At 36.3% G+C, this 26,127-nt stretch overlaps 2 protein-coding genes across 7 annotated transcripts; both read left to right on the top strand.

Annotated features, from left to right (window-relative positions):
• The first annotated feature begins 584 nt into the window (after positions 1 to 584).
• Positions 585 to 16,845, top strand: LOC115563081 (sialin). 2 transcript variants are annotated; one of them, XM_030385483.2, is made up of 8 exons: positions 586 to 1,282; positions 3,193 to 3,246; positions 14,573 to 14,644; positions 14,711 to 15,199; positions 15,278 to 15,648; positions 15,718 to 15,850; positions 15,934 to 16,175; positions 16,245 to 16,845. In XM_030385483.2, exons 2-8 carry the CDS (start codon positions 3,207 to 3,209, stop codon positions 16,422 to 16,424), a joined length of 1,527 nt encoding a protein of 508 aa, XP_030241343.1. In that variant the 5' UTR covers positions 586 to 1,282; positions 3,193 to 3,206; the 3' UTR covers positions 16,425 to 16,845. The 2 variants fall into 2 exon arrangements, with proteins under 2 accessions (XP_089113573.1, XP_030241343.1); XM_089257447.1 differs by lacking the exon at positions 3,193 to 3,246 and having other exon boundaries at positions 585 to 1,282.
• A 945-nt stretch (positions 16,846 to 17,790) lies between these two features.
• On the top strand, positions 17,791 to 25,877 carry vari (MAGUK p55 subfamily member vari). Of its 5 annotated transcripts, none has more exons than XM_089257246.1 (10): positions 17,791 to 18,272; positions 18,434 to 18,531; positions 22,662 to 22,814; positions 22,993 to 23,427; positions 24,182 to 24,280; positions 24,340 to 24,501; positions 24,568 to 24,778; positions 24,843 to 25,174; positions 25,262 to 25,336; positions 25,414 to 25,877. In XM_089257246.1, the coding sequence occupies exons 1-10, from the start codon at positions 18,173 to 18,175 to the stop codon at positions 25,666 to 25,668; spliced, it is 1,920 nt and encodes a 639-aa protein (XP_089113372.1). In that variant the 5' UTR covers positions 17,791 to 18,172; the 3' UTR covers positions 25,669 to 25,877. The 5 variants fall into 5 exon arrangements, with proteins under 5 accessions (XP_089113372.1, XP_089113371.1, XP_089113373.1 ...); XM_089257245.1 differs by having other exon boundaries at positions 17,795 to 18,272; positions 22,993 to 23,490; XM_089257247.1 differs by having other exon boundaries at positions 17,798 to 18,272; positions 25,492 to 25,877.
• The last annotated feature ends 250 nt before the right edge of the window (positions 25,878 to 26,127 follow it).

Here is a 26,127-nt window from a genome sequence, read left to right as displayed (position 1 = left end):
TATTCTAATACACTGTAACCTATTTGTCCTTCTTTGGAAAAACTTAAGTTTTATCGTTTTTGATGACTAGAAGGTTTTTTAAAATTTAATAAACAAACCAAAAACACCGTAGTTTTCTTTTTATTTTTAAAAGATTTTTGAATAAAAGTTTTAATCAATTTTTAAAAAAATATTGGTATGCATATAGTTACATAAAAAGAAAATCATAAAAACAATTCATGCTATCATCATTTAATTCAATCATTTAGTAACTACACAAACCCATTATATCCGTTATTACCCACTTCGGATTCAGGGCAACCGAAAAGGTACAGTACAAAAATAACACAAGCATCACGAAAATTTGAATTTTGCATCCCACGACGACGACGACGACGACAACAACAACAACAACAACAGCAGCAGCAGCGGTGGCGACAGCACAAGCAACACCAATACACATTCATTCGCGATCCATTGTAAAAGCAGACCCATTGAACCGAACGCCAATGCTGTGAGCGTCAACGTCTGCGTCAGCGCCAGCATCGACGTCAACAGCGCTGGCGCGTCGCATGCTCGCAGCAAAGAAAAAGCGGCTGTCGCGCAGGCAACATTTTCAGTTTAGTTCCAACAATCGGAGTGTCAAGCAGCTGTTGGCAGAAGGCGCAGGCAAATGCGAACGACGACAAAATCAAAAATAACCAAACAGAATTAAGCAGGCAGCCAGGCAAAGAGCCAGAGGCGCAGCAACTCATAGCCGCCAACTGTTTGACATTGTATACATTTCTTTTGCTTAATTCGCATCTAGAAATATAGTTGAAAAAATACTTTTGCCTGCGCATGCGCTGCGCTCAATGTTCAAACAGCTGCCGCTGCGAATTTTCAAAATAAAGCATAGACACTCAAAAATTAAAATCCAAGAAGAGACGCAAAGTGGAGACTCAAAAATAAACAGCTAAAACTACTGTTATGTACATTTAAATACTGCAACGCGTGTGTTTGTTTGAGTGCGTGCGTGCATTTGTGTATTAGAACGTATGCACAGCTGTGTATGTATGTGTGTGTGACAGTGACATCGAAATACAAAAACAAATCCTTTTTACGAACGAAAAACCACAAAACAAAAACAATCACAATAAACGCGCGAGCATTTAGTTTGTCGCGCGTTTTGTTTTACGCTGTGTTTAATATCTGGAAATTACTAGTAATAAATACATTGTGCAAACTGCTAATCGGAGCGTGCAGCGCTAATTACATAATTAACTGTAAATAATTTACGTTTTTAGACATCTTTAAGTTCAAGGTGAGTTCCGTACTAAAAAAAATGGGCATACAAAGCCTCATGACTTCCAGGAAACAAATTTTGTGCGCAATTTTTGATAGGAGCATTTGCTAAAAAAAAACAAACGACACAATCAAATTCTTTGAAATCTAAAGTCAAGTTTAAGCAATTGTATTTTATGAATTATGTTTAATGTTTGTGTTTTAGAGTAGGCTATAATTTTTAATGAAGTTGCTTGCAAAAGAATGTGATATATTCGAGAGAATCATATATTTTGTAGAAGCAAATTTAATGTTATTGTACTCATTCACGAAATTGAATTGAGTATATTTGTTTTGAATTGAGTCTGTATGAACAAAAACCATTCAGATCTGGTAGCGTTTGGCTCTGAAAGAGTATTATACTTTAAAACTATATTTTTCAAAAAATTTCACAAAAACTACTTGTTACAGTTGTATTAAAACTAAATATAAAAATTGTATTTTTAGTTTTAAATTTTGAAAACATTTGTAATGCATAAAGTACTTTTTACAATAATAATAAAAAATTCTATGAATTATTATGAATTAATACACATACATATATAGTTAGATATACGTACATACATATGTACATATATGTAGGTATATGGATGAGAATATTGAGTCCGGTTAGTCAGCAACTAACGTACGATTGAGCAATGAGCAAGTGGGGTATGCCTCAATCGTCTTATATAGATATACAGACATATGTGGTACATATATAGCCAATGCCCAACACACAACATTGAGCAAACATACACACACATATATATGTGCATATATAGCTAATTATATGAGAGGCGCCACATTTTATGCACAAATAACATGGCAACACGAAGAGGATTTGAGTCGTTGTAAAGAGGGACAACAGCACAGACAGTTACAGTTACATATAGACATATATATAGGGGTTCTGTATATCAACCCTCTTGGGCAATTTGACTGGGGTTTTTTTTAGCCAAATATTTGCATTCTATTCAAATTAACTTAACTTGTGTTTTTATTTTAATAGCTTGCTGTGGCTTTCATAGTACATATACATGTTGATTGGATGGGCTGGATTGGTCGGGCAGGGTTGGGTTTATATGGTTGCTAGGGCTTAGAACTTGACACTGATTATTATGCAGTCTGCTGTTGAGCATGTGCAGTCCATTATTTGCATACATGTATGTATGTGCACTGAGCGAAAATGTGTTGTCGTCTTAACAATAAATGTCAAGAATATTTGTTTTTTTAATATCTATATCTTTAGTTATTCCCCATAAATATATAAATGTATCTTCAACTTTATAATGATTCAGCATTATCTGATGCAACTGTAATGTCTGCAGGTGTGATTTATCAATGGCGCCAATAAATCTTACGCAGATAACAGATATATTAATGGCTTTATGGTCTATATATTTAAGTAATAGAAAATCCATTCAAGATAAGCATTCCTTGGAATTAGACTTTAGACCAGAGTTTTGAGTACTAATTTTATGAATGAGCGAAGCTGCCTGGTGCTGCTATCTTTGTCTATCATGTGCTTAAATATTATCTACAAATTCCCAGTTGAGGCTGAGTCATGTGCACCTACTTTGTGCCTCTTATCGACTTGCACCGAAGACTCACATTATCGGTAGCAATATCATATCTACCATTCACGAAAAATGCGCACGTTTTCGCTTCTTGCTTTGCATACACGAGACAATGTGAGGAGAGATAAGATAAGATAAGATAAGATATACTATCATATAATTATAGGAAAAAAACCTTTTCATTATTCTGAAGATCATCAGTAATAACACTTACCGACTTGTCTCTATATCACACGCACTTGCATATCACATGATAGCCCCCATGCCCATCGATCATCAATTCAAACTATCTTTCAATTAAAAATTCATTTTCCTCTTTCGTTCATTACAGTTCACACTAGCGCCATGTCGAACACAGAGAAACGAGGCCTGCACCGAGTGCAAAGTAAGTAGAAATAACGACAATTTATTTGACCGTACCGCTTTAACAACAAGTCGAGCCCCTTTTCTGATAAGCGAGAGAGAAAACAAACTATAGTCAATTGAAACAACAAATAACACGCATTGAAAATTCAGTTATAAACAAATTGATTGAATAGGGGACCGGCCCTCACTCTGTATAGGCATACATATATAGGCTATATATCGCATTTTTTTGCAACTGTTGACAATTCTCGATTGGTGTCAAATGGAGCAAGTTTAATTGAGGTTACAAATCAATTGAGTGTTGCGCTTGAATAAACACAAATTGAACTCTTTACGAAAGGGTATTCGCTTAGTTTAACTTCGATTCAGCTTTTGTTCTCAATTTCCGTTTCTAGTTTCGATTTACAATTAGTTTATTTATGTGCTAAATAGTTAAAAATTTTAAATTGTTATATACTTTCTCTACACTATAAAAAATACAATTATAAAAATATTTGTTCTAAAAATCCTAAATTATAATTTAATTTTATAGTTAAAAATATGTAAAAATATTAATAATTTATATAATAATATATAAAATAATAATAATAATAATATTAATATTTATTTTTTAAAAACTTTTTCTAATTTCTATTGAACTATATGTATGCCATCTATTTAGAACAAATTAAAATATTTTTAATAATTTTTAATATTTTGTATTATAAATTAAATATTTGATAAAAAAAAAAAACTTACAAACAGTTTCAACATGCAGCTTTTGCCATATTGTCTTATCTTAATTAGTTTAATACATTCATATATAAATTTTTTAATTCATAAAAAACAAATTTCATGGGCAGTGAAGTTCTGATTATGCGTTCAGCCGCTGCTTGCCTCAATCCTAGACAAATATTAAATATTAGCTATGCCATCATCAGCTATATTTCATTAGCTTGGGCGTTGTCATAATAAACCTTATAACATCACCAATTCTGCGATTTCTGTCTCGTGTTGTTGTGGTCATTGAGCTGGCCCTTATGACGCCATTGTTGTGACATTGCGAGGATTTGTCATAAATAGGCAACAACAAGAACGCCAACAACAACAATGTTAGCAAATTGTCAGAGGAGTCACGCCTGCTGAGCACATTTTCTGCCTGAGTTGGGCTGGGCCAGTGCAGGCCACTCAAGTTCTACAATAGTGTCAATGCCACAGTGGAGCCCCCAACAATAACAATCAAACCAAGAGTCATACGAAAATGCGACTATGACACCACTGTGCAGCAGCGTTGTCATTAAAGTTTTTGTTGTTTCTTATTGTTGCTTCAATTTGTCATCAAATTGCGCGTCGGAAAAAATGAGAGAAGTAAACAATACCATAATAATAAAACGCTAATAGTCGAATCAGCGTTGGCCATTTGAGTTTAGCATTTTAGCACTTTTTTTTGGTGGCGAGTCAGCAAGCAAATTGGAGCTGGAGGCTGGAGAGGGGCATCAAAGACAATGGTCAATGGTTGAGCGAGCGCACATGATATGATAGTTGGATAAATGTATGTGGAACGTACCCATTAGATAAGCGGAATGTGCTAACCAAATATGAAATTAGCCCAATTAGCATGGCTAAAAATAAAGCCAAATAGCAGGTGTGAAAACAGGTGATAATGGGGGACAGGAGGGCGACTGCACGCCTCAAGTCACACGAGTTGTTGATGGCACAATTAACATATTGTCCTTCAATGAATGATTAATAGAAGCGAATGGCATTTTATTATGCTAATTGTCTATATACTCTTTCCAGTTTTCCATGAATAAATACAAAGAACTAAGAGCAGAATATTAAATACTCTTTGCCCTATGCCCTATTACGACTGTTGTAGATAAACAGAATGACCCAACTAAAATTTCGATTGAAGTATTACATAGAAATTATATAGAAACATATTTAAAATACTCTATAGATGGATGAATGATTAATTTCTATTTTGTTTTTGGCTTGACTATAGAGCTTAACGATATTAGTTTAGTTTGACATATCTGCCATATATCTATAATACTCTCTGGTAGAGTATGTAAACAAGTTTATGGTAAATGCAGCGTGTTTTTTCTATAACATGCAGCTAACGCCCGCCCACGTCAATCAAATTGCGATTCAATCAGAAATGCGCAGCATAAGCACTTGATTATTCCGTGTCCCTGCACTTGAGGAACCAGCTCGAAGGCAAAAACAAATAAATAATAATTACAATAAGTGTAATGCCCATCATATCATACTCAATATGTGCATTAATCATTGCCAATGCATTGCCCGTGCATTTGTAATAAGCGAAGGTCATTCGACTGAATTAATAAATAAATATATTCAACAGACAAGATATAGATAAAGACCATAACAACACAATAAAAATTATATTTATAATTTAAATAAATTTAAAAATAATGTATATAGAAATTTTAATATTTATATATACAAAATATAATTTGTCAAAGAAAAGTACTTGGTCTTAAAAATATTTAATATACCATAAATATATATATGTATTAATAGTTACAAATATTTTTACTTTCACTTGAATACAAATATTTGTTTAAATATATATACACGTTTCTTATAAGTGTATTAAAAAATCAATTTTATTTATACATTTAAAATTTTATTTATTATTTTTTTTTAATTCCATTTATATTTTCCCTGCTCATTATTTATGAAAATATCATTTAAATTGCATTCAAAATTAGACTTTAGCTATTAGCAAATAATATTTATTTTTAATAAATAATTGAATTGGCTATAAACAAGTTTGGATCCGCCTTCAATGTAAATGAAATGCCACGTTCCACTAACACAAGTCTACTTTGCGATCCCTGATAAGGTTCGATCTTAGCAACAGCCGCAGCGGGTAAACCACACTGAATAGAACGACTCACGTCGAAGCTATGCTTGAAACAACTATTGCTATATTCACATATGTACATATATATATGTACATATATACAATATATGTATATGACATGAACAATTTAATCAAATTTAGCTAAGCTCGCCCAATGACTAATTACACAGAAACTGAAGATCTCTTTATAGTATTATTAATGACATTATAAACACGTTTATTTTCATTACTGTTGCCAGGCAATTGTAATTTTATTTTAAAGTAGCTTTTGTTTTTGCTTCTTTACGATAATTTGTTTTCATATGCCTTAATTAAGCGAATTCGAGTTTTTTTTTGTGTGCTGCATGAGAAATTGGAAACAATTTTTTGTTGTCTTAAATTGTTGTTAATTAGTTTCTTGGAACTTGGCAGTTGTTGTTTAGCCAATTGAGCGCGCGTTCGCTATTGTCTCAGCGTCATATAGTAATTACATTTTCTTGTTTTACTGAACTTTACAATTGTTTTGCAATGCGAATCGATAGCTAGTGAAACCTGTCAGCTCTGCTCTTGCCTCTGCTAGCAATCGCGGCTCAACATAATTACATATATGCTAGTTATTTCCGCTCCGTGGCACACTTTTGTCGCTATTAAACGTCGCACACGGATCGATGTGATCCGTAAGTTCAAGACTGCCGTCCGGTCACTGATCGTCTAATTTAATCAAATCTAATGAGCGAATAAAATAAATATCAAATCAAGTGCCGCACATGCAATAGGCATGCCGACTTTGAACCTATTCCGATGTCTCTGTCTCTGTTGATGTCTCTCGGTCTACGGCGCTGGCCCTGCTCCGGCGTACACACGTCTGACTTGTCCGATAAGCCTAGCTCTATGTGGGTTTTTGTTTATGTCAATAATTGTAAATAGATTTCATCTGGCAGGCCCCCGTGTCTAGCTCTAGCACGCAATATACCCTGTAATGTCCGCATAGAGATAGACAAAGTGAGTGTTGGAAACGGAGAAAGAACTTGCGATATTAACAATTAAAAAAAGAAACTTATTTATGAATTTATGAATAATATTTATAGAGGTTTAGTAAAGTAAAGAATGAGTAAATATGAGTATTTTCATGTGTTGCATTTTCTATTTAAATTTCATATGTATATATCTAAGAAATTATATATAATTATCAAAGCATTTTAGCTAGGAACTTTATCAAAGCGTGCATAATTACAAGTCAGACTATTTTTTCTTTTTTTTTTTTTCTGACTACATATATTTATTTATTTTCCCATTTTTATCAGAAATTAATCTAACTAACTATTATTTGAATTAAATATAGGGTATTCTGAAGTTGAATTTCAAGACATTCAGAAAAATTTGTTCGTAAAGAACTTTATAATGAAGCTTATATAATTCGCTTTTTATTGACCACGCGGTATCAATTTACTTATAAACAAAGTTGTACTTAATTTATTTTTCAGTACTCAAATTTACATTGCACAAAAGCTTGTCTACAGGGTATCAAAAGGTCAATATTTGTCTCTCGCGGTCCCTCCCTCTCTCCTTCTCTTTCTCTGGCTGATCTCATGTTTCATTCAATAGCTTTTCGTACTTGTTACTAAGACTAGTGCCATAAAATTGGCAATGGCCCACAAATGCCATTCATTAATTTGTTTTATATACAGACATACATACATATATATATAATATGTAGAAGATCCATTCTATATATTTATAAAAACAATTCTTATTTCGCTGTGGAAAAATCTCAGATTACCAAAATAAATTTCAGCGCTCGTAATCACAAATTGTGTTTGCACTTAGACATAATACGTTTGCTGTTTGCTTTTTTCTTTTTTTTTTTCGCTGGCTGTAATAATTGCGTTAGCCCAACGGAGACGAGCCCCCATTTTGTGAGAGTTTGTATAATAAACAAAAACAAATGACGAGTTGAAAATTAATATACATACATACATACATACATATACGTATGTATATAAATAAATGCTGTTGCCTTTTGCTATAGATGCAAATCGTGAACTAACTCAACAAAAGCAAAACAGATAAGCAATTTAAGTAATTTGTTTATAAATGAAAATGTTTATGATTCAATTACGTGAAAGCAATTAAAGCTGAACTTAAACTTAGAATATAATTAACCTAAAATTTAATTATAGAGATTTTATATATATATTTATATAATTATATATATCTATAGAGATATGATATATGGAATTTTCTACAAATATAAATTATAATTTCTAATGCTTCATTAAACTTTAGTAAAAAAAATGTCTAAAAATTCTATACTCTATATATGTATATCAATCACATTTTGCGGTTAGATCGGGCGTGACGCTTGCACTTGGTATTTGTTATCTAATGCGGAAATGGATGAATAAATATACCCTATATCTAATTGCAAAAGTCATGCACTGACACTCTCTGATACTTTGTAAAGAGATTATTAACACATTTCCTTAAACTGTAGTACAGCGGATTTTAACATTATTTACATATTTCCTTATACAACGAATTTTTAAGGTAATTAACATTCAGGGACATCATATTCAGCTGATTTGAAAATGCTCAGGCCTTATCAGCCGCTCGTCTTAATTGCGCTCATAAATCAGATACGATTTGTACACTGTTACCCGTGTGGGGCGTGCGACGCCGGCTGTCATCGGCTGAGATTTTCCCTATTGCACTTTGTACTAAAGCGCGACAAGTGCAACACTCAGCCAATATACAACAATAGCAACAACAGGCAACAAATCTGAATCCAATCTCTTTCACGAGTAGATTTCCATGTTCGTCATGGAATTTACCCGCAGGAATGAAACTAGGACAATGCTAAAGGCATTAAGAGACATCTGTCACCCTGTCTGCACAATTGTTATAAAATTAAGCTTGGCATTGTGCTCAAATATAAAGACACAATCAATGCAAGCTGAATTGTTGATAAGAGCTAAAGAAAAGGTCGTTAAGTAATATTGAATTTCCTGCTTATATTTAACAATTGGCAGCGAATTGCAATGAATTTAATGCATTCTTAAAGTCAAACTGTTTAAATGGTAAAGCTACTTGAGAGATATTGGTAGGCACTGTATCTAAACACATCTAAATATTTATCAATTAAACGATCTATCAATGAATATCAAGAGATGAAGAAAAATCTATAAAAGAAAGAAAATTGTTTCGTTTATCGAAGAAAAACGCCAATAGCGGCCGCAATTTCATAACGCCGCTTGAGGCCAATTTGTAATTGGTCTATGAAAATTCGTAAAAAACAATGTGCAAAGCAAGGCCAGTTCCGTAAAATTGTTCATTGGAAATCAGTTAGCAGCGAAGCATTGCAAGCGGAAGTGTATCTACGGGATAACCGAGTTGACAAGCTATTAATTGTAGCTGGAAGGCGAGTCAACAGCAGCGCCAACAATTGACTGGGACAGAGAGACTAGACGACGGACAGACTCTCAGCTAGACAATTCAACAGTTAGAAATGGGAGTGGAAACAAAGCCATTTTTATAGCAAAGCAAACTGTAATGTTATTTATAACGTAGTTATATATAGCTGGAAAACTGAACTCGTGATCTGGCCGCGCCTTCATGAAATTGGCTATCTATACAGATACTTATCTAGCTATCTTTATAGCTATACAGTTATAAATATATATGTATATTTATAGATACATATTTATATGTATATTGCTATCTATTGGCAAGCTGACAAAAGTATAGCTAAGCGTCTGACGTTTGATTTCGGTTGGAAAAACATAAGATCACATGGGTCTTTGGATTAATGCCACACGTTTTGATATACCACTAAATTATTACCACAGTCGGTCGAATTTGCTTTTCTATGTTTTTAATAGATATACAAACATATGCCTAAGAATTATAACCTCTCTATATATATGTATGTCATTTTGAAGGTCAAGAAACCACAAAATCAAAGCAAAGGAACAATTGTGACATATAGAGAGACGACTGAATAGATACAGAGATATATGTAAATATGTATACAGAAAGAGAGAGCTAGAGAGATAGACAAGAGCGAAAGAGAGGGAGCATTGAAGCACATGCACCCAGTGACCGGCATTTTGATTCTTTTTCTTCTCTCCTATTTTTGAGCTTTAGGAAGTGAAGTATATAGATCTTAAAAATAGACGGACAAATATGTAAAAGTTGAATACTTCCAACAAATTATTGTTGCCGTTGCCGACATACCCTTGCGGGGTCACAGGGAACATTGAAAATATTAATATTAGACATCTTTAAAAAAAACTTGAAAATATTAATATGTATTTAGAGTTTTCTATGATAGTGTAAATGGAGAAATAAAAGGGCTACCTGCTACTAATCATTAATCTTTGATAATTGTAATATATTATAAATATAATTTATTATATATGTTATATGAATATAACTTCTATAAACATCTGTTTGTTCTCCTGTTGCACTTTTCATAAAGAATTCACAATACCCGCTCAACGCTAATTGTTTAAATTTAGTAAGCAAATTCAATTTATTTCATTTATAACATATATAATATGTACAATATGAATAATATATTATATATGTTGATATATTGTGAATAGCCGGAAATGCAAATTGACAGAAAAATTATTGACAAACAGTTTGCGCGCCCGGTCAAAAACATTGCGTTATTTTAATAACATTTTTAATTTACGAATGTATGCATTTTATAAATATTTATTTATTTATTTTCTTTTTGTCAATTATTTTACTCGACTCGAATGAGTCAAATGTTTAGCTTGAAGCTGAAGATTCACATGCTGCGACTAAAAATTAGCATAAAAATTAATTTTTAGTATCACGTTTGCCCTCAAAACATTGTTTATGTTTTTCTGTTCTTCTTCTTCTTCGAACTTTTTGATGTTTTCTTAATGAACTTTGTTTTCAGTCGGCTATTTTTAAACCTTTTCTTATGCTGGAAGTCATTTCAGATTAAAAACTTGTTTACTTTTTGCGCTCAGGTAAATTTCTAGCCTGGCTTAAAAGCGAGAGCTAATAATAAAAAAGGATTTAAATACCCTCTTGTTTAATATTTACTGTTTTCTTGTTGGTTGCTTAGCTTAAACTGTTTGATAATTAATGAGAAATTTGCTTTATTTTGTTTATCTTTTTTCTGTTTTTATTTTTATTTTTTTATTTAATTTAAAACCGGCTTGGCTTTTATTGTTATTGTTTGTAAAACACAACGTTGAACCTTCATTTAATTTATTTGCACATGAGAAATATTTAGTTCTGACCGGATCTTGTGTTCAGCAGAAACATAATACAACACGAGCATGCGAAACGCTTTGAACGACAATTAATCAAAAAATAACAAAATTACGTATGTAAAAGAGTTAAAGACTTGCTTAAAAGCAGACAACATCGAGAATTCTTGGAAGTATTTTATTGTCCGATGGGGCTAAAAGTTGTTAACACAAGCAAGAATTTAAGGTATGCTTGAGACTGGACCTTAAAATGTTAAGATTTTCAAAAGAGAGACACTTTGAATATGAAACTGATTACTTTTAAGAGAATTAACAAAAAATATGTAAACACATTAAACACCTGCCAGATTGTGCATTTCCTTTATAAAATCCTCGCTTTACAGATTTTGATTCAAACCAAACTTAGAATATGTATGTTAGTCATAGTCCTACGCATATAATTAAATTTGTTTTTTTTTTTTTTTTTCTAAATATCCCTCGATAAGTGTGTATTTTCTTTTTTTGTAAATGCAAAATAGAGCTTAAAATACTATCTTAGCTTTACTCATTGATTGCTATTCCAATTTCCGGTCTAGACCAATATAATCTGTATGAGTTTATGCTTATACTCGTCTTACAATATTATTTATAGTCATTGTAAATCGGCTTACGGATCAAAAGGCTAAAAATACGTAAATAAAGATTTTTTTGTTCCTCGAATCGTGTTCTTATCAGAGTCTATTGAAGCGATTCCGATGAGACACGCTCACTTAGCATTGATTTAAAGTGTCATGATTTATATAGAAGAAATTGCGAATATTATAATTTATATTGGATTTTGTCGTGCCATTCATCCAAAGTTTTCCATGACGTTAAGCCTCCAAATCGAACGATCATGCGCATGCAAAGCCAATTAAAGCCTAAGATCAGCCTTACGAATTTGAACAATTTGATTGTTTCTTTACTTCTCGAGATAATCCAAAATCAGAACAATGTGAAGGTCGCTATGGATGCTCCACTGCGGAAAGAATTCATAAAAACTGGTCTAAGAGCATTAGCATTTGACATTTTACAGTTAAGCATATTCAGCTAATTATATTTGTATGTATATTGTTCTTCTTCTTCTTGTTAATTAAATAAAACAAAAATATCCGCTAGACATCTCACAGAGTTTAGGAATATGTTGAACAAGTTTTGTTTTTATACATATATCTCGATAAGATACAGGTCTGTGCGCATGCAATAAAAAGTCGACAGGTGGGCGTGGCCGGGCTAGACAGGTGCTAGACATGTCATGCGATAAGTTAAGCGGCGAGGTGTGGGACCGGGGCGTACTTCCCATTGATAACGTTTACTGTTGAATGTTTTTTTTTGTATTATTATAATTTGTTATTGTTTAATTATAAGTAAGCAGCTTTCTCGGCCCGCTTTGACTGGGCTGACTGCAGTTTAAAGCGGCTTTTGTTGCCTGACATCAGCTTTTAAAGTAAAGTAATGGAGAAAAAATGCAAACAAAAATGTATGCACTCGCGCAAATGTTGGAAATTTAAGTTGGACGCCTCTGCGACCCAGAGTTCAATGGCATTCCAAATTAATTCAGTTTATAATGAATATAGTGTAAGCCAGTTGTAATGCGGTTATTCCTGGAACTTAAGGGACTTGAAAGCAAAACGTAAACAAAGCATTTTAACTTTGGGTAATTTGATTCGCAAAGAACTTTTATAGCTTTTGTATATTTCGAATGTAAAGTAGAGATTATTAGGAAGATATCACTCATGTGTTATTTTATAAATTCAACACAAATTATTGGCCATATTTTATATATTTACATTTCGAATTTCAACTCCATAGTATTTTAACTACCATGCTTTCTGAGATAACAAACTATGTTTTTTTCCCGGACGGATGTTGTTAAAGTTAGGTTTCTTCAATATTCATTTTATACCTGCTAAAAATACTCTCTTATCTCTAAGATATGAACTCATGCATGTTTTACAGGGTATACAAACTTCGTTAAATTTCAGTTTCATTTATCGTGCACCTTCCGCCTTTTCCTTACGGCTCAATGCACTTTGGTTAAATTTCATTTTGCTAATAACTAACGGGCTGGCGGAAAAAAAAACGAAACGTGCGAACCGCTTTGCAATTGCCAATGATAATCATCATGTTAAATGAGTTTATCAGCATGTTAAATGTGTTTGACATCATGATAAAGTGGACGACGGTTGAATCAGCTAAAAGGTGAAATGTGTATAATTTAATAGCCTTAATTTGTTTCTTTTTACGGGCGGAGCACCCACCTGGTACCTGTTGTCTGGCCAAATCAAATTGATGTGCAATTTCGTATGGTTATTAACGTTGTATTGAGGTCAAATACTGACAGTTAGATTACTAATGGGTTTTATCGCTTCATTAATTCAAGTTAATAAATGCGCTTATCTCGAAGCCTCGAGACATGTAATGAAAACAACGTATTACATCAGTCTTGTAAACAACGTACGATAGTTCCAGGTTAACTTATCTAAAGGCTCTTGAGCAAAATATAAATATATGTAGTAATAAAATCATTCAGAAACCTGTTCAATTGAATTCTAAACCGGTTCGCACCAGCTCTCCTGATGTGCTTGACAGAACGAACTTCCGATCCTCGATTCGTTTTCATAGCTCCCCAGCATTTCTTATCATCGCTTAACAATTTTTTTCAGAGCTCTAGGAACTTTTCCATGCACGCGCCATCAGGTCAAATATATAACGTCTAAATTTGTTGTTTATACGCATAGATGTATATATATTTTGATAATATTCAGACCACCCGAAACTCAGCTGAGATTTATTGTTGTAGATGCTTTTGCGAATGACCTTCACATTTGGCAGACTGTGCAATTATCTCAAAATTCAAATTTTCAGAATTTATTTATTTATATTTTTGTTTTATTTATTTTTTATATTTGCTTATATTTGTTAATTGAGATTTAATTAATATAAATTTTATTTATATATATTTTAAATATAAATATGAGCTTAGCAACAGTGCTGCCCAATTAGGTTTCTGTTTCCAATCAAAGTCAAAGTGCTGCCAATTTCCATGGAACTCGGCTTAAAAAACTGTGAACTGCTTCAGTTTTTGATGAGCCAGTTCCGGAAGTAATAAATAAATGTTTATTGAAATTGTAAATTGACGCTTTTAAAATTAATAATCATATTTCTGGCTATATATTTGAACATTGTTCATTAATTTTTTCGTAAATATATTTGCTCTCTTGCAGATATGCTATCATGCCGTCAAGTCTTGAATCTGCTGACAATGCTCGGCTTTATGCTGAACTATGCGCTGCGAGGTAAGTCCCCCATCTATATCTATTTCCCAATACATACTAATTACATGCATCTTTGCCTAATCTTAGTCAACCTAACCATTGCCATTGTGGACATGGTTATGCCAAATACCACATCACACATGACAGGCAATTCCAGCCTGGCAGGCAACACTACTCTGACGGGGAGTATCAGCAGCAGCAGGAGCAGTGAGGGCATCCTCAGCAACGCCACCACCAGCGATGGCGTTGCTGTCTTCGAGGAGCGCTTCCCCTGGGACACATACCAAACCAACTTCGTGCTAGGCTGCTTCTTCTGGGGCTATGTCCTCACCGAGCTGCCCGGCGGTCGTCTGGCTGAATTGATTGGCGGTCGTCGCGTTTTTGGCCATTCCATGCTCTGGGCCAGTCTGTTGACCCTGATAACGCCGCTGGCGGCGCATATGAGCTACGTTATGTTGATCGTGGTGCGTGTGGCTCTTGGCTTCATGCTTGGTGCCTCCTGGCCGGCCATACATCCTGTGGCCGCTGTCTGGATTCCACCCATGGATCGCTCCAAGTTCATGTCCAACATGATGGGTGAGTAGAGGCAAAAGATTTGTCAGGTTTTTTTTTCCAATTTGTTCTGTATGTTAAACCTTTCCTATACCTATACAGCCTCTTCGCTTGGCGCTGCCATTACGATGCCCATCTGTGGCTATTTGATCTCGGTCTGCGGCTGGGCCAGTGTCTTCTATTTGACGGGCGCTGTGGGTCTGCTGTGGTCTGTGTGCTGGTTCACATTTGTCTATGAGACGCCCGCCACACATCCTCGCATCTCGGCCGAGGAGCGACGCGAAATTGAGGAAGCCATCGGCACATCCACGTCCAAGAAGCGACCCAGCTATGTGCCCTGGGGTCAGCTGCTATGCTCGCCTGCAGTTTGGGCTATCATTATAACCCACGGTCTGTCCGTCTTCGGTTTCTTCACGGTCATCAATCAGCTGCCCACGTTTATGTCCAAGATTCTGCACTTTGACATCAAGAAGGTGAGAGTCCTTAAAGGCTGACTTTGTATAGTTTGAGAAATGTCAATATAATTTTCTTTTATCTTGCAGAATGGTTTGTTCTCCTCGCTGCCCTATTTAGGCAAATATGTGATGGCTGTAGCCTCCTCCTATCTGGCCGATTATCTGCGTCAGAAGGGCACCTTGAGTACGACTGCGACACGCAAGCTCTTCACGACTTTCGGTAGGTTTAACACCATAATTTTATATTACAATATTTTTTCCTTATAAACAATACTTAACATACTTTTTTATATCACTTTGCAGCTCTCGTTACACCTGGTCTGCTGATGACGGCTCAGGTGTTCTTGGGCATGGATGCTGCCTGGTCGGTGGCCATCTTTACGCTCGCCCTCTTCGCCCATGGCGCTGTTACCGCTGGCTATTTGGGCAACGGTCTGGACATTGCACCCAACTTTAGTGGCACCATTTTTGGCATGGCCAATTCGTTGTCCTCCTTCGGCGGCTTCTTGTCCACTTGGATGGTCGGCGCGCTGACCTTTGAAAACGTAAGTCAACTATAATAATTTAATATAAATAAATTCCAATTACATAACCTTATTTCCTGTCATTATTAGCCCTCGTTCCATCAATGGCAAATTGTATTTTGGATTTTGGCGGGCACCTACATTTCGGCTGCTGTTGTGTTTGTCATCCTGGGCACTGGAGAGCTGCAGTCCTGGAATAATCCACCAGAGCGCAAGAAGATTGGCGATGTGGCCCAGGAGGAGGGCATGCCGCTGAAGAACGAAAAATAATCAAATGATTTCCGTCGAGCTGAGCCAAGAGAAAAACCCACCACATCCGCACAAGTTATAGTTGTTTCTACCGCACAAGATTGAGATTTACAGTCACATACAGAATTTCCACTTTAAAAAGATTGTATAGTAAAGAAAAACTGGAAGACATTAGTTTGTAGACAAGCTGTAAAGTTTCTATGCATAGATATACGAAAAGTGGTATGCCCATGTAGCCAGAATAAGTAATATTTACTTAAGACTTAAATGTTTAGAGCTCACATGCATTAATTTGTAGGCGTGGCAGTTTAGCAAATTTTTTTATTGCTCTTAAGCCGCAAAATTATTCTAATTACATTTATGTATATAATTTAATTGATTGTGTGTATGCTCATGGCGTGCACAGGAATTCCAATGTGTACAAAATTAAAATGGTAGAAAACTATGGGAATTTCGGTGCACAAAATGTTCTATTAAATTATTTAAATAGACTCTTTTGCATACCTATGTACTCGTATTAGCTAATTATATTATATGCACACTAAGCTAAGTCTATTATTTCATGTATACTTTTATTATTTATGCAATTTATTTATAGACTTCTATATTCATAATAAAGTTTATCACAGTCAAGAAGAGCAGTTTTAATATTTGAATTCCGATTTTGGCGGCTCAGTGAATGACAAAATATTTATCGATATAATACCACTTGCCAGAGAACACATTGACCGGACACGCAGTGTAAAGCTTTTCTTCCCACTATTTTCGAGCATTGCGACCCATCTCACTTCGTATTTGCTCGGTTCCTTACTTTTAAATTTGAACACTAACCATAGAACACTAAGACTGGACAAGTAGTGTAAAGCTTTTTATACGCTAATACATCATTTTGAATTATGAGCTCGACGGAGGTGTTCGACTTTTGCCCGTACGAATTTTAAAATGCGATTAGCAGTTGGCACTGCTCGATGCAGTTTCATAGCCAGGTGTGTTTCGCTATAGGACACCTGTTCTGCCTAGTCTGCCCCAAAATCGAAAGCCGCTTAATGGCATTGGATGGGTACTTAAATACTTTTGCCCTGATCCGACGACATCACATCCATGAAAGAGCGCACAGAGATCTTTTGCACTGCGTCCGGCATTTTTGATTTTATGTTACATACATTATTTATATATTTACAAAATCATTTACATACATATGTACATATGTATGTGGTTCACTGAACATGCGAACCAAATGTCTAGGGTTGCTGTATTCCTATAAAATGGTTTTAGGCGTTGCCAGACTGTGAGGGTGAACAAACGGCAAGCAGATTTCGACTTATCGTTATCGAGCGCGAGAAAAACTCGTTTTTGTTATTAGCATTGTTGTTGTAACTTGCAAAAGTTTTCGGAACAGTAAGCTTTAAAGCTTTTTGGGTAGCATGCAACAAAAGACTTCAGTTAGACGCTATCTGGCCCTGCTGGCGTTGGCGTATTCAGACTGCGCGCGTTTTACTTGTTATTGTTATTGTTGTTGTCGTGGCGGAATTATTGTTGCTGTGTGTTTATAGAATAGCAAAACGCAGCGATTATTCAAAATTACTTTTGAACATATGTTGAGGCATTGCCAAAATTAGCAATCCGCTGTCCCAGAGAGTGATTTACTTCATCAGTGTGTGTGAGCGTGTGTATGTTTTTTTTTTGTGAGCTTATTTCAGTGACGTCAGGCTTCCTTTGAGTATAATCCTTTGGCTGTGCGATAACTTGACTCATTCTGTGGCGCCAACATGGTGCGTTGGAGTGCACGTTCGCGTCGGGCGCGACAGGACCAGGTGGAGTTGCTTGCCAGCAACAACCGAATGGGCGAGGATGACAACTCCGATAACGGTAAGAACGCGACAAATAACAATATTTTTAGACTGCAAGTTGCACTAGACAATGCTCATATTTTATATGTTCATGTGCTATTCGCTCTTCTCCTATATACATACATATGTATCTACATATAATATGCTATTTACATGACCTGCCTTTTTTTCAACCTTTAGCTGCCTTTCGCAATTCTACTGATCTTACACACACAGACGATATATTTCTGAAGGGCCTATTGCTGAGCAATCCCACAACGCCTCACAAGGAGCTTATGGTATGTATGTATGTATGTATGAGCGTATTGTAGTATGTAAATTAAATTGAGTGTGCACACACGCTCACACCTTATTCTTTGGCGCATGACCCAGTTGCAGAATCATTTGTAGCCAAACCATCTGCCAATAAAAAAAGAAGAAAATGATGTACCGTATTTTATTTTCCACATTATTGAACATGCATACTGGCACGCAGTGCCAGACAAGAAAAATCTTTGTTTACGCCATTGATACGTGCGTGCATACACTGAGAGAAAAACTGTAACTAGAAAAACTGCCGGATAGAAAAACGGCCAGCTAGAAGAAAATTTATAGTAATTAAAGTTTGTGAGCATATTCAGTAAATTATAGATTTATTAATTTTTTTTAAGTAAAGACTGAACTATTGTTTAGCGGTATCTGTTTTAATATATGTATGTAAATATTAAGGGTGCTTACGTTTTCATTATTTCTTTATTTACATTTATTATTATTATTATTATTTTTTTTTTATTACATCACTGATTTTCTACTTTACGCTCGATTACATACTGTGTTCGAAAGTAAAAGGGTATGGTATGAGAATTTGCCATGCTTTTGCTTGAAACAATAACGGTATATCGCTATGCTGAGCTACAAAGCTGGGCACATACTTGGTCTCTCTTTTGTTCTGCATTATTAAGTGCGAATCACTTGATGCCACTTGTGTTCATTGTGAGCGGAGACTTTTACGATAATCATTATGGCATAGCTATTAACACAATTCCCCTCTCCTTCTCGCTTTCTCTCTCTGTCACTCGCACGCTTGTTAACACATTGAACTTGACCCCAAATTTAATGCGAATAAAATTATGAAAATAATTGAATAATAAGCTGGACAGAATTAAAATGATTTGCATAAATAAGATTAATTATTATTCTAGTGCCTAAGAAATTTTTAGTAATATACTACTAAAAATACAGAGCAAACTTAATCAGTAAAAACAATATTTTCTTTTTTTTATGGCCTTTAGTTTTGTTATTTTGGGCAGAGCTGTTAGAGAAAAAAAAATCACAACAGTCAACAAGCACACGAAATAAAATAATCAAAAGCGACATCGCGTGTCGTAAATAATTAGAATAGGCATTTTGGCATGGATGGGAGGGGATCTATGCATCAATGGTTGTAACACTGCTGACCTGCTGTTGGGAAAGGCAGTGAAAGTAATTAGAAATTACAAGTCACGAGACTTACTGATAAGCGAAATACCACATATGAAATGTCACTCTAAAATTCCAGTTGCCTATTAAAGCGTCGCATATAAAAAGCACGCAACAGACGTCGACAGCGACGTCAACAGCAACGCCCTAAGAAAAAAGAGTGGAATCGAAGCTTTACAAACCGGTTTTAAAAATTGCTTTTCAAGCAAATGCGCATGCATGTGTTAATTATGAAAAACTTTATGTTACCTGGCCGCAACAACAGAAGCAACGACACCAACAAATGCAACAGAGTGGTTGGCCTACTAATGCAGCCGCAACAACAATAGCAGCTGCCCAATAACAAAAGCTCAGAGAGTGGCTTCAGCTGAGTCACTGTTAACTAACAGTGCTCGTAACAGCGGCGTACAGTTGTAACGTAAATACTCAGAAACACAAAAACAAGTGTGCACCAATACTAATGCGCCCTGCTAAGAGCGCCAACTAAGCTCACGTACGACTGGAGACTTAGCCCTAGAGCGTGCTCTCACTCTCATAGCGCGCACACCCAATTCGGCTCAGCTGAACTTGGTTTCGCTGTGAGTCAGTCAGTTAGTTACTTGCGAGCTGTGCTAAGGTGAGGTTCTGCTGTTGCTTCGTGTGCCGTGTGGCGCGTTTTTCTGTCTGTTTACTCACTGTGTACGTGTCGACGAGTGGTGTGTGTGTGTGCGCTTTGCTCATTTGAGCATGGCTTAAACGGGGGGCAGCGACTCAACAAACATGCAACAGTTAATTCTGAATACCCGCTTGATCGTTCGCTCTCTCGCTGGCTCTCACTTACTCGCGCTCCCGACTTCGTCGCGTTCATTTAATTTTTAGAAGTCGAAGACGCTTTTAGTGTAAAGTCGAAGTTTTTCTATAAATAAAACTGTAAATGTGATTGTTTTTGTATATGTGTGCCATTTAAAATAAATGGAGCACAATTGGAACAAGTGTTTTGACCATGTGCTGCTACCTTGGTTACTCAGTCAATAACAAACCCAAATCCGCAACCAAATTCTGTTTTAGCCTGGCTAACTGGTAAACGACTTCTTGCTTGATGACGTAGTCGAGCCCGCTCTCGGGTCTCTGGTGTATTGTGTAACGTCTTAACTGTGTTTTGGCATTTCCAAAATCTTGAATGCTCACACACAGACACGCTCACACCTTGGCACACATATAGCGAAGCTTGCTCTCCGGCTTACTCACACAGATACATACATGCACACACCTTTTGGACCGCTCTTGCTCGTTCGCTCGCGCGTTTTGGGAGTGGCTCCAAAAAAAGTGAAAAATAGAAGTAACAAAAAAATAAACGAAAAGTGCTTGGTAAAATACTATAAAAACTAAATATAAACATTTACCAAATGCTATCAAATGACGCTCAAACAAGACTCGAATTGTTTACCTAATAAGTCACATTTTTAGGTTACATTTCTTAAAGAAACGTCATACGTTTAGCCTTCGCACGCTAAATTTCATTGTTATTTATTATACTTATATGTGTGTGCGTGTGTGTGTACGTGCAATTAACAGTTTTCACTAATTAGACATTACTTGTTGTCATTTTTGCGTAATTTGTCGTGACAACAAACTCACAAAACTGTAAGGTGAAAGCCCTTTTATGTTAGCAACCAGCAAGAAGAAGCAGAACAAAACAACAACAACAAACCTTCGTGTCAATAACAGTTGTCATTTGTATATGTATGTGTGCGTAACTGTTAGGGCGAGCATAGGAAGCTCCAAACTATATGGGGCTTCTTTTCACACGGAAGAACTGAAATTCGATATGCAGCAGGCAAACTATGTGTAAATAAATAAATAATAATCGCTGCTTAGCGATAACACTAAGGTTCTGTCTGCAGAGGAAAAACATACATATAAAGTTGAAAGGCTTAAGAGGATTGCTTGTTGAGCTTAAAAGACTAAGAAGTACAAATGGTGGTAGAATTGTTTTTAAGTAAAATAAACGCTCAGAATTGATTAGTTGGACTCAATATTTCAATAGGAACTGCATTATTTACTTCGTGCTATGTGCTTGATTCATTTGCATACAGTGAAAGCTCCACCTAGCGGATATTGTTGGTTCTACGCCTGTTACTAAATTATTATTTAAAAGTTTCTTAGCTTACTTTTTTCGAAATTGCACTTGTTCTGCCTAAATCCAAATAGTTTTCTCTATATAAACTCTTTGTGCATGACGAGTCGGCATAGCTTTCGTTCTCTATAGGCCAAATATATGTATATTATTTTCTGCATTGCGTTTGTCAAGTAGAGAGTGAACATTTGCTGGCTTATAAATATTGCATGTGAGTGAGTCGCTGTAGCGTGGGCGGAAACTGTGGCACCGACTCATAATACTAATAATAATAATAAATACAGAAATAACAAAGACACAGGCGGAGACAGACGACTGAGAGGGCAGATTCGCTGCTGACGATGAAAGTAAATAAATTTCGCAAGACAAATGGGCCGGAAGACGGGAATTTAATGCAATTATAGCAGAAAGAGAAGTCAAGTGTGTCGAGCAAGGGTTCGGTTCTATTCCAAACACGACCCATATTTAACGCACAAACGACCCAATTTGTGACCCAAGACTCGAAAGCAAAGAAAAACAAATATGGAACAGAGCAAAGTTCACTGGGGTTAAATGGGGGTAGACCATAAAACAGTCCGGCCAGAGAGTCAGAACCGCCAAAAAATACATGAAGAAGAAAAGTCACCAATTAACGGATGCGAGCGTCAATTAAGCCGAAGTAAAGTTGACTTGACCTAGGGCAGTGCGAGACGATGAGAGATGTCTGTTTCCAACGCCCCACTCAGAGCTTAATGCGACAAATTTAATTATGCGTATATGCCTCTCTCTGTCTCACTCTTTTCTCTTCTCTTTGTCTATCAATCTCTCACTTACTTGACATCCATTTTTTTCCAGCTAAATCCAACTGAGCCGCAGCCCGTGCCCGCCTTTTTGCCAGCGCATCTGAACAACAAGCCGATCTGCGACGATATCATACGCAAATTCTCGCCCTCAAGACGTTTAGAGTCACGCGAACTAGCCAAGCTCTTGGCTCAGCCACACTTTCGTGTAAGTACTTCAGTTGACTATATCAAGTTTCTATAGCTGCTTTTGGCTAGATAATCAGATTTAGACTCTGCGATACACATAAACTTTAGTCCGTCAATTAGTTAGTCAATTTTCCCAGCTTCACCCATATTGAACAAATACTCACGCTTCCCCTCTCTTATTCTCCACGTCATTGTAGGCCTTGCTGCGTGCTCACGATGAGATAGGATATTTATACGAACAACGTTTCAAAAGTGCCGGCGGATCAATAACAAAACTCGAGGCGGCCAGTCAACGCCCTCCTGGCAACTATCTCTATACGGAAGACGTACTGAACAGCAAGATGCCTGTGGAGACGATCAAAATGGTGGGACTGCGACGTGATCCCAAGCAGCCGCTGGGATTGACTGTCGAGCTGGATGAGTTCAAGCAGCTGGTGGTGGCGCGCATCCTGGCCGGCGGCGTCATCGATAAGCAGGGCATGCTCCATGTGGGCGATGTCATACTGGAGGTGAATGGCACTCCGGTGCGCACGCCCGACGAGCTCCAAGTTGAGGTCTCACGGGCCAAGGAGAATCTCACGCTGAAAATCGGACCGAATGTTGATGAGGAGATCCGTAGCGGTCGCTATACGGTCAGTGGGGGTCAGGTAAAACAGAATGGCATCACAAATCTAGAATCGGGAAAGAAACTGACGGTAAGTGATAAATGTTTGTGTGCTTTTAGTTGAAGCTTTTTGTTGGCTCTTAGCGAATACTGAGCAGAGTTTGCTACTTTTTTGCATGGATTTTAAATTTGTAGACTAAACTAAAGAGACTTTTTGACTAGCTGCGTTTGTTTTTATTGCTATCTACTACAGTGATCACTCGAGAGCGGGTGCAAAATGTTCGAATGCTGCAAGTTCCATAATCAAACCTATTAATGCCTAATAAAATTCTTATATATTCCTAAAACAGATGTTTTTAATATAGATGTATATTCTCACAATACTCCCATAAATAATTAGATAAAATTTTTGTTATATAATCACAATTCTCTATTTTACCCAAATTTACTTTAATTCAAAATTTAAACTCGACTTTAACTTTTAATTCCGAGCGATCACTGTACCTCAATATAATAGAGGATTTACTTGTACTTAGATATTATATATACATACATATATGTACACATACATACATATATATACATGAATGCATCTGATAATTATTATATATGTATTACAATATGATAAAGTTTTTATTAGGCCAAGAAGCTAGCAAAATTCTAAAAGACCTGCATTAAAGTAAGTAAAACTTAGCTGAAGACCTCAATAAATAGAAGTGTTTATGATAAATGGAAGATCTGTAGTAATAATTATATTTCTTATATCAAATTTCAATCTCTAGTGCTATATGCGCGCGCTTTTCTCATATAATCCCTCGGAGGATTCGTTGTTGCCTTGCAGAGATCTTGGTTTGCCCTTCAAGTCGGGCGACATATTGCAGGTAAGCTGAGATCTATTTAGGCATAAAGAAAACTGTATCATTGTATTTTCGTCCAATAGATCATCAATGTTAAGGATCCCAATTGGTGGCAAGCAAAGAATATAACTGCCGAGTCGGATAAAATTGGACTGGTGCCCTCGCAAGAGCTTGAGGAGCGCCGCAAGGCTTTCGTGGCACCCGAGGCCGACTACGTGCACAAAATTGGCATCTGTGGCACAAGGGTAGGCTGAACTAGATTTAAAATTTCCGATAACATTACTATATACGTATATATGGACTTTGTATAGATTTCGAAGCGCAAGCGCAAGACTATGTACCGTTCCGTAGCGAACTGTGAGTTCGACAAAGCTGAGCTGCTGCTCTATGAGGAGGTGACACGCATGCCTCCGTTCCGCAGGAAAACTCTGGTGCTAATTGGCGTCTCCGGCGTGGGCAGACGCACGCTCAAGAATCGGCTGATCAACAGCGATGTGGACAAGTTCGGAGCTGTCATTCCACGTGAGAGCTGACGCCTCCCTATTAATCCAATTAAATCCAATTATAAATATTTATTGTAAAACAGACACGAGTCGTCCGAAGCGCGCCTTGGAGGAGAATGGCGTTAGCTATTGGTTCATGGACCGGGAGCAAATGGAGGAGGCAATCAAACAGAATGAGTTTCTCGAATATGGCGAACACAATGGCAACCTCTATGGCACGCATTTGCAATCGATCAGAGATGTGATCAATAGCGGCCGTATGTGCATATTGGACTGTGCGCCAAATGCATTGAAGGTATTGCACAACAGCCAGGAACTGATGCCATTCGTAATATTCATCGCCGCGCCCGGCATGGAGCAGCTGAAAACAATCTATGCGGATCGTCGTGCCACTGGCTCCAATAGAAATCTATCTGTATGTTTATATAAATTTAGATGTTCATGTGTATCTTTGCTAGTTGTAGCTATAGTGTTAATTGCTATTCTTGTAAACCTATTCCAGTTCGATCGTCAGAGCTCCATACGCTTCAGCTCGAGGCGCGCACGCACCCTCGAATCCCTGGCATCGCTCTATGAGGTAAATAGAAAGCGAGCCTACTAAGTGGAGTACTTTTAATCTTTGAGTCATGTCCATAAACCCTGTGCACTCACTAGGCCACCCTTGTAGCGCTCTTAGATCTCTGCTTGAATACACAAACATTGCTTAACTCATATTCCCATTATTGTCAACAGGATGACGATCTGATCTCCACTGTGGAGGAGAGCAGCTTTGTGCAGCGCAAGTATGGCAAATACTTCGACATGGTCATCGTTAACGAAGATTTCGACGAGACCTTCCGTCAGGTGGTCGAGACCCTGGAACAGATGAGTCACGAGGAGCAATGGGTGCCCGTCAACTGGATCTACTAGAGCGCAGTGCAAATCGAGAACGAACACTTCTAATTCTATATAGTCTCTATCGAATTCCAACAAATATATATAACATAACTCTATGTGTATGCAATATTGTATAATTTTAAAATGCCCTCCGCTTCTTTTAATATTGTTTCCTTAAGCTTAAGTCTAATGTTATTGTATGAAACAAATTCGTCCATTTGCAAAGCTGTTTTTAATTTTAATTATATATCTTTCTCTGCATTTCATAAGGCATAAACGAAAGCTCCTTTGCTATTTAGCTATATAAAATTTTTTTGTATGCGTATTTTTACACATATGGACTATAAACATATATATAATTTAATGAATCTCTCGAGTACAACCGATTCGTATGTATACATATAATTTAAAGAAGAAGAAAAAACCAAACTGCCAATATATACTTTTCATTTATAGTTTTTAGTTGAAGTTTGTGCGATAATTAGCAAAATG

This window comes from Drosophila navojoa, chromosome 3 (genome assembly GCF_054131105.1).
Source record: "Drosophila navojoa isolate 15081-1374.11 chromosome 3, UAZ_NAV_1.0, whole genome shotgun sequence".
Classification (NCBI taxonomy): Eukaryota; Metazoa; Arthropoda; class Insecta; order Diptera; family Drosophilidae; genus Drosophila; species Drosophila navojoa.
The sequence above is the reverse complement of the archived record's forward strand: the minus strand, read 5'-3'. Positions and strand labels throughout refer to the sequence as shown.

Excerpts from the sequence above, each read along its gene's own strand:
- vari (XM_089257245.1), top strand. The coding sequence starts at position 18,173 with ATGGTGCGTTGGAGTGCACGTTCGCGTCGGGCGCGACAGGACCAGGTG. Across the intron at positions 22,815-22,992 it reads TGGCTCAGCCACACTTTCGT|GCCTTGCTGCGTGCTCACGA; the intron begins GTAAGTACTTCA and ends ACGTCATTGTAG. Across the intron at positions 23,491-24,181 it reads AATCGGGAAAGAAACTGACG|TGCTATATGCGCGCGCTTTT; the intron begins GTAAGTGATAAA and ends TTCAATCTCTAG.
- LOC115563081 (XM_030385483.2), top strand. The coding sequence starts at position 3,207 with ATGTCGAACACAGAGAAACGAGGCCTGCACCGAGTGCAAA. Across the intron at positions 15,851-15,933 it reads CAAGCTCTTCACGACTTTCG|CTCTCGTTACACCTGGTCTG; the intron begins GTAGGTTTAACA and ends ATCACTTTGCAG. Across the intron at positions 16,176-16,244 it reads GCGCGCTGACCTTTGAAAAC|CCCTCGTTCCATCAATGGCA; the intron begins GTAAGTCAACTA and ends TGTCATTATTAG.